The sequence below is a fragment of the Alligator mississippiensis genome, chromosome 15, assembly GCF_030867095.1.
Source record: "Alligator mississippiensis isolate rAllMis1 chromosome 15, rAllMis1, whole genome shotgun sequence".
NCBI lineage: Eukaryota > Metazoa > Chordata > Crocodylia > Alligatoridae > Alligator > Alligator mississippiensis.
Window position 1 is genome coordinate 26,779,385 of NC_081838.1, and position 8,783 is coordinate 26,788,167.

At 46.8% G+C, this 8,783-nt stretch overlaps 1 protein-coding gene across 1 annotated transcript; it reads left to right on the plus strand.

Moving 5' to 3' along the window:
* Positions 1 to 1,532: 1,532 nt before the first annotated feature.
* Positions 1,533 to 7,889, plus strand: LOC132245677 (olfactory receptor 6N1-like). The gene is made up of 2 exons (XM_059718360.1): positions 1,533 to 1,630; positions 4,477 to 7,889. The coding sequence occupies exon 2, from the start codon at positions 4,634 to 4,636 to the stop codon at positions 5,600 to 5,602; it is 969 nt and encodes a 322-aa protein (XP_059574343.1). The 5' UTR covers positions 1,533 to 1,630; positions 4,477 to 4,633; the 3' UTR covers positions 5,603 to 7,889.
* Positions 7,890 to 8,783: the final 894 nt, after the last annotated feature.

Genomic DNA, 8,783 nt, shown 5'->3' on the forward strand with positions numbered 1-8,783 from the left:
GCCAGCCTCTGGCTTCTTTACTGTTCCTGCCATCCAGGACCAGCAGACAACCAGCTGCAGGTGTTTCCTCAGCCTGACAAAGGGTTTTTCAACCCAAAAGCTTCCTAAGATATATTTTTCTAATTATTTGGGGGTATTTTCATAATAAAAATGTAAACGTGAAAACACAAGATAAGCCATCACACACCATTAGCATGGCAATGGACAGTGGGGGCAGGTGGGAGTGCTCGTGCCTGCCCTGCAAGCACCAGCCAATCACTGCAACCACTCCCAAAAGTGGCCACAGCCACTCCCTGAAGCAGCTGCAGTGATTGGCTGCAGCAATCAGTTGAGGGAAACCTTCATCTGAACCCTCATGTAACGAGCATTCAGCTTGTCATGGGATCCGGCCCTTTTAAAGTACTCTGAAGCCATGCTCTTCTGTAAGGGAATAGCTGTCAGTCACGGGAAAGAAAAGGTCACTTGTGTCAGCACCCAGAGCTGGTGCAGGGCCTGATCTGATGCAGAGAACTGGCAATGGCTGATGAAGCTGAGTGAGGTGAACCAGATATCAAGTGTGATGAACTGGAAGACACCACTCTATTGCAATCAAACTTGAAAATACATCTGATTAAATAGATTCCTGCATCCCCAGGTGGTTTGAGCATCCAAAGCCATCACAGGGGGTTCTCTGAGCACTGTTTATCATTCGAGATATTCTGAAAGCATTTATCAAGATGGCATGAAAATGCTGCATAAATACCCAATGCTGACTAAGATCTTGGTCTATTTTACCCTTCACTTAAGTTCATTTTAAATTGCCCTGGCAGTGTTATGATAAAGGAAGGTGGGACCAAATATTATTTTGGAGTAAAGGAACCTTCCATATGAATGAGAAATGGTCCCTTACATCTTGATTTTGGCTCTCATATCCATGTATTGGTATTTCCCATGTTTTGCAGTCATGAAATAATATTTAAAAAATGATGTGCAACCCGGTCCAGGGGAGATTCCCGTTCCATGGAAATGTGGAGATCTGGGTTCTACTTCTGGATCTGCCACTGACTTCACGGGTGCTCATTGTCAAAGCACTTTGCAGTTTTTGTGCTTCACTTTCCCAATCTGTAAAATGGGGCTGATACTTATCTGTCTTTGAAGACAGACCACAAAAACTACAGATCAAAATGGCCTCATAAGTATTCTATACAATTATTAACACGATGCATGTTTTTTCTCACTTATTTTGGCTCTTGCTACAATACAGATTGTACCTTATGGAAAAAGACATTTATTTTGAGTTTTGAACAAGAACTGCAGAATCCGCGATGTTTACTCTCTTAAACAAATGCCACAAAGTTAATTCCCTTGTGAATTCAATAGCTAGAAGTGATCATTATCTGCAATCCCAAGGAAAGTTTCATCATGAACGCCTGGTGGTGAGAAGCTGCTTTCTTATAAACCTGAGCGAATGCCGAACGGGGGCAGTGGTGCTGGGCATGGACACACAGCAACATCCAACAGGCAAGACAGCAAGATCATTCCAGCTCGTGAGTAGCATGTAGAGAGACTCTGTGACACTGCGAGGAGCAGAGCGATGGGGTCCACGACACTGATCCCCACACCCCACCACTACAGATGGAGAGGATTATAGGTAAGTGTTATGTTATGGCTGCTTGGTCTAACCACAGGGAGGCTGACAGGACAGAGTGAGAGCTACCGTCTTGTATCCTTGGATCCTGCCTGCAGTCCTACCCAACCGACTCCTACATGTCAGGTGGCCAGCACGGTATAGCTGGGGACAGAACAGATGTGCTTTTTTTCTGGTTCCTTGTCCTTTTCCTCATCCAAGCAACCTCTTTCTCTTATACATCTTCATTCCAGGGATATCCTATCCTCTCCCCTTTCTTTCTGAAACTCATCTTCAAACGTTGGCAAATGCAAGGGCTGGGTTTTCTAGGTCCATCCTGTGCGCCCCCCTTGCATGCTCCAAGCTGCACTCAGGAGAGGGATCCAATCCTTACAGCAGAAGCACACACAGCAGTGATGAGTTAGCAGCCCTGCATTTGTCCCTGATGCATGCCGTGTTTGGATAGCTGTTGATCAAGCTTGCTTTTCATTCTCCCCTTCACGCATTTCATCACAGCTCCTGCGTCTGAGGCACAAGACAGCATAGTTGGCAGTTGTGAGTAGGAGCTGCTCTGTTGCAGCTCTACCTGTTACGCTCCCCTCCACGTTTAACTTTCTCCTCTCTCTCTCCCACTGCAAAATCCACCTAACCAACCTCCTAGCCCCCTCGCATGCCCTGAATCAGCTGCTTTTCTTGCCCTCCTGCTGTAGAGCATTTCTCACAGAAATCCCATGACCCAGCTTATCTCTTCCTCTACTAATTCTTTCTCCTTGTTCAGTTCTGCCTCTCCAGCTTCATCAAAGCTGACATCATGTCTCTGGTGCTTTTCACCATCATTGCTTTGTTCTTCAAGCTCTTCCTTCTTCATATCCCCACAGGTTCTTGCTGGTTTCTTCCAAGGGAAAAAGACATCATATTATATAAATTCCCACCTTCCCTCAGCTCATCTCCCTTGCACCTCTCCCCTTCCTACACTTATTTCCTCCTTTTCCTTAGCCTGAAATGCAGGATTTCATATAATCTCTTATTTCCTAATGCCATCCCTTGCACAAGTTGGCCCCATCATATACCCTGCTCAGCCGTGTGACTTCTCATCACTTCCCTTTTCTTTAATTCTTCTAATTAAATTCTTCTCTTTTTTCTTACGCTTACCCCTCATAGTACACACATCTGTTAGGTGTCCTCATCTTGAAAGGAAACAAAATAGCATAAAAATAAAGTATTCAACCCACATCCCTATTCAGTTAGTGCCTGTCTCCCTGAAAATCTGACCTCTGGGAAAGCGGTCTAGAAAACTATAGTTTTTTTTAGGGTGATGGCCCATAGATCTTCCACACACAGCTCTTGTTCCATCCAGACTAAAGCACCCACCTGTCCCTTTGACATCTTGTCTCTCTACTTTGCCTCTGTATCCTCATATTGAAGGTCTGACTTTTCTTGCAGAACTTTTCTTCTTAACACCTGTAAGATATGGCCACTGATCTCCCTCCACACAGCTAGAATTCATTCTGACACCTTTTAGTTTGTCAGCCTTTCTTTGGGCTTCAACCAATGCAACTGTACGTATTTATTTAATGTATTCAATTTATATGACACTTTTCCTAACAAAGGCTCAGTGGCTCAAGCTAAGAGGACAGAATAACTTACAAAAGCTTTCTAGAGCCCCAAACCCAAATGCCCCCCTCCATCTGCCCCAACACTGAACCCCGTAAACCCCCACTCTTCCCCTCTTCCTCCCCAGCTCCCTGACCCCAAAGACCCCTCCCTAATTTCCCCCCTTGAACACCTTCCCATCCCCTCTCCAAAACATGAGAAGGGGGCAAGGAAAGTTCTCCCTGCACTTGCCCCAGAGGTGAGGCTGCTCATCTGAGTGCAGTCATTGGTGGGTGCTGAGGGTGTAGGTGTGCTTGAAGCACTACCTGCACTGTAGGCGGACTTGCTGGTCCCTTGTGTGGATGTGCAGGTGTCAGGCCAGGTTAGTGGTCCCAGTGAAGCTCTTCCCATACTTGGCACACTCATGGCCCTGCTGCTTTCCATCTTGCCCCTCTTCTTTCCATTCTGAAATCTACTGGAAAGTTACTGGAAGCCAGTTCTCCATGTTTGTTACTCTTTCCACTCTGTAGCTTATTGACTATAAACCAATTGCTGTCACTCTACAAAATCTCTCTGGAGCTCCAGATGTTCTTTCTCATTTCCTATAAGACACACCCAGGATGCCAGCGAGCAAGACAGAGATTTGATGGAGATTTGAAAGCCCCAAGGAAGGGGATGGTTATAGGCCTGAGGACTAAGGGGGTGCCACTAATGAGGCTTGAATGAGTTTATTGCTGAGCTTACTGTGGAAGTCATGAAGGGTCATTAATATTGAGGTTGATGATGATTACGGTAACTATGATGATGAAGTATTTATAACTACAGAAAAGAGAAGAAGGAATTTCTGAAAGCATCTGCTTGGGACATTTCCTTTTTGGATGCATTTCTCTTAAAAGCTGCTGGGTATGATTAGGCAGTAGGACTGGCTAGACAAAGCCTTGTCTCGGATGATATAGTTGGGAAAGGTCCTGCTTTGAGCAGAGGGTTGGACTGATGAGGTTGCTTCCAACCATAATTATCTATGATTCTGTGACCCTAAGCCCATTAAACCTGCATGCAATGCCATGGGCAGAAGGGCATTAAATAACTGTGGAGCTGGTACCTGGGGCAGGTGGGTAGGAAATTGCAATTCCACAGCCCTGAGCAAAACCTGAGCAAAGACAACATAAACTGTTCCCTGAGGCTGAACAATCATAGTATTGATGCAATGTACATCTCCCTGGTGGAACTATATAGTAAACTTTCAAAGATCATTACTTTTTTTTTTCATTTTCCAGGAATAACCCACTAGAATAGTGACCTGATGAAAAATGCTTGTGTTCAAAAGCTTGTCTAACTTAATCCAGACCATGAAAAAGGTCCAATAAAAGATATCACCCACAAAAATCCTTGCTTCTCACTAGAAGAGTGAAAGGAAAAACCCAGCTACACCTCATGGAGGAAGTAGGAGGAGACAATCACACATCTATCACAGAATTCCTCCTTCTAGGATTTGGGACCATTCCACAGCTACAGATTTTTCTCTTCCTGCTGTTTCTAGTGATCTATATGTTGACCGTGACTGGGAACATCCTCATCATTGTGCTTGTTGTTGCTGATCCACAGCTTCATACCCCCATGTACTTCTTCCTGGGAAACTTGTCATACTTGGAGACTTGCTACACCTCCACCGTGCTGCCCAGGATGCTGGCCAGTCTCCTGACAGGGAACAGAACCATTTCTGTTAGGGGCTGCATTACACAGTTTTATTTTTTTGCAAGCCTGGCAGGTACAGAGTGTTGTCTCCTAGCTGCAATGTCTTATGATAGGTATTTAGCAATTTGTAAACCACTGCTCTATGCAATGTTAATGAATGGCAGAGTCTGTCTACTGCTAGCAACTGGATGTTGGCTAGGAGTATTGCTGTTTTCTACATTATTAATAAGTTTTATGTCACAATTAACTTTCTGTGGGCACAATGAGATTGACCACTTCTTTTGTGACTTCACTCCAGTGATACAGCTCTCCTGCAGTGATACGAGGCTGGTCATTCTTATTAGTTTTATAACTTCCTCCTTGGCTGCCCTTTCCCCATTTCTCTTAACTCTGGCATCCTACATTTGTATCATAGATGCCATTCTGAGAATCCCTTCTGGGAGGGGAAGACAAAAGGCATTTGCTACCTGCTCCTCCCACCTCATTGTAGTAACCATTTTTTATGGGACCATATTGATTGTATATTTGCTACCAAAAAACAACATGCTGAGATACTTGAACAAAGCATTTTCTGTTTTCTACACAATCCTTACACCCCTGATCAATCCCCTTATCTACAGTCTGAGGAACAGAGAAGTGAAAGAGGGCCTGAGAAAAGTTGTCAGCAAATTTAGGATCCTGGGAATTCAAACTACCAGGCTGATATGAGGATAAGTGAAAGAAACAGTAATTGTGCGGTTTGGGTTTCAAGAGTCTTCTGCACAAGCGTTGTATCTTTACGTTTGTTAAAGGTGAACCTGGTTGAAAGGCAGTATATTCTTGTAAACAGTTAAAACTTTATCTTTCCTTCCCCTCTTTGAGGTGGAACGTTCTGAACATGAACCCCCCCCCTCCACCCCACACACACAATTTCAGGCTCCTCTGTACTTATGCTAATAATATGTATTATTTCTCATGGGTTTTGTAGAACTAATAAAAGTTCTTCCAGAGTAAAAGTGACTAGGTTGATACAACCCTCGATGTGAGGTGCTTGATAATCCTAAGAAGTATATTATCATCTATTACCTATATCCTGTTGTACTGCACTTGGCTTGGTATTTTCCAGACAAATGGGAACAAATAGTTTCTGCTCCTGATGGATGTCAGCCATCAAGCCTGAACCTTTGTCTCTACCAGCAGCTCTGCCAGAAGCTTCATCTCCATCAACAATTTCTAGAGAGAGGGCATGTCTCCCTTATCTCTAAAGGGCATATCTCCCTTATTTCTAGAAAGAGGACATGTTGCCTTATCGTGATGTTATTGTCCAGTGCTTTAGTACTTCCTGTTGGAAGTACTAAAGCAAGGTGCAGTAACAGCCTTTGCATGCATGGTGCATGGTTATTTTTAGCAGATACTTCACCATAACAGTGTACTATAATGGAAGGGGTGAGAGGGGTGGAAATTGCTATGGCAGAGTAGCTGCTCATCATGTGTAGACACCGATGGACACTACACTGCTGCATCATGAAGGTACCAAATTGATAGGCGATTAGTTGCAGTGCAGTAATGCATGTGTAGAGGCATTACCGTGCAGTAATGTGGGAGCCTCCAGGCTGGGTCTGCCCAGTCACTATGGAGCCAGCTGGAGGCTGGCCTTAGGGCTCCTGCCTTACCCCCTCTCCTGGAGCTGCGCTCAGCTGCTTTCTGTCAGCTTCTAGCTGCAGGGTATAAAAGGCTGAAGCTACTTTGTGCCTTGGGGCACACACCACAGGGAGCTGGCAGGAGCTACTCTCTGTCCACGAGTCAAGCAGGCCCTGTGTGCCCCTCTGGACAGCCTGCAGGCAATATTTGCCTGGGCTGTCACCCTCCTGAGCTGGTACCTGGCCATAAGTGAGCATTACAAAGGTCTCTTTTTGCTGCATCCATTGCGCAGGCCTATGATCCTATTTGGGCTAGTGGCCTTTTTGGCTGTGCTAGAAGAAGCAGCACCTGCTCCCCACTGCTTCTCAACCCCACATCTGTCTCCTCCAAGGACTAAAGTGAAGCACCTCAACCATGTGGCTGTGACTCCCTGGCCAATCCCCTGTTGGGCGTCATGCTGTCAGCCCTCAAGGGCCAGCATCACAGGGCCAGTGGCATGGGGGCCCAGTCAACCAACAAGGGGCATGACATCATCCTCCTCCCCTGTGTCCAGCCCTAGCCCCATCCACGTGTGCCCACCTATCTGGAGCCCCAGAGGCCCAAACTGGATCCAGGAGGATGTGTGCACCCCTAGGGCACTGTGGGGTGAGGAAGACATCCTGAGGCAGTTTGTCCAGGGTGGGCACTTGAATGTCCATCCTTATGAGGCCCTGGTGGCTGAGATGCATGTATGGGGCCACCCCCAGTCGTTATGCAAATAGCATAAATACCAGCTTGATGTTAGATAAATAACATGGAAATAGAGTTTTGCCTATTGCTTTTAAGCTTATGTATTTTCCTGAGTTTTGCATTGCCTTGAGAATCTCCGTTTTGTATTGCTCTGTAGTTTGACATAAGTACTTGACCTTTTCCTCTTTTGTATGCTGTATGGGTGAGAGTGTGTTTGTGGAAAAGGAAAACATCATCTGGCGACTGGCTGAAGAATGCAGAGAAATAAAAGAGCAAACAAGAAGAATCTGCCCCAGAACAGCGAGAGAACACCGGCAATCCACCTTCAAGAAAGAACACAGTGATAACCTAGCAAAAGCCCAGAGGACTGGATGAATGGACAAGGCTATAAAAGATGGGGCAAGACATATCAATTTTAGGTCTTGTTCTGCATGTCATCCTGGAGCATCGGTTCATTGGATGAGATGGACTGGCAGGAGCCCTGCTCCCACTCGGATCAACTTGGCTGGCCATTAATTTGATCCAAGCACCGATAAAACTGGTAACGTATAGCAGTGCAGGACAGAAACTGGGGTATGAACTTGGTATGTGTGTGTATTAAGTGCTTAACCAATAAACGCAGCACTTTGCCTTATCCCCCGCAAAAGGTCTCGCTCGTAATTTGATCAATTGGCAATTTGTGTAATGCAGTTGGTGTGGCAGTGCCACATTAAGGTCAAGGACCTGCAGGTCCAGTGCGTGGGTGTAAATGGCCACAATCGTTGGTCTGGTGGGGCCTCCAAGACCATTCCCTTCATGCAGGAGCTGAACCCCATTCGGGTCCCCAAGGAGCCTGCACCCATGTCCCAGCCTGTCACCTCCAGTGACACATCATTGGAGGAGGGGACCTCAGGCCTTCAGTACCCTGCCCTGAACTCCTCCCCAGCTATTGCCATCACTGGTAGCCCAGGGAGCCCTGGCCAGCAGCTGCCTTGGCCTTAGCCTCACCCTGCAGCTGCCCATGAGGAGTGACTGACCATACCACTTTCAGCAGCCAGCAGCACCAGCTTCTCCCTGGGGAGGTGGAGGGGAGCATGGCCAAGTGTCAGCACCTAGCCCACAGGAGGCCACAGACACCAGGTGGAGCTGGATGCGTCCTGGCATGGGGATCCCCATGCTGAGCTGCCAGCCTCACTGACCCCAGGCCCATGCTAAGTCCCACACTGGAGGGTGGCTTCTACCAGTCTCATTCTCCACCCCCACCTGCCCCTACCCCAGCTCCGATCCTGACCCCTACTCCTTGCCTTGCCCTCCCACACTCTCCTGGCTCCAGGACATGTAGAGAGTTGGGACACCTACCACACATTTATTGAGCAGCCTAAGTCCTTGTAGCTGGGCAAGCATGGGCTTCCCATTCACTGAGGAAGGCATTGATCTCAGTAGCCATCTCTTCCTCAGCAACTGGGGGCAGACATATTTCGAGCTGCCACAGATAGCCCTACAGGCAGCAGCGGCCATTCCAGGGCAGGCCAGACTTATGCCCCACGGTATTATAGCTCAG

What these genes read in the sequence shown, in the direction of transcription:
- LOC132245677 (XM_059718360.1), top strand. Translation starts at nt 4,634, where the DNA reads ATGGAGGAAGTAGGAGGAGACAATCACACATCTATCACAGAATTCCTC.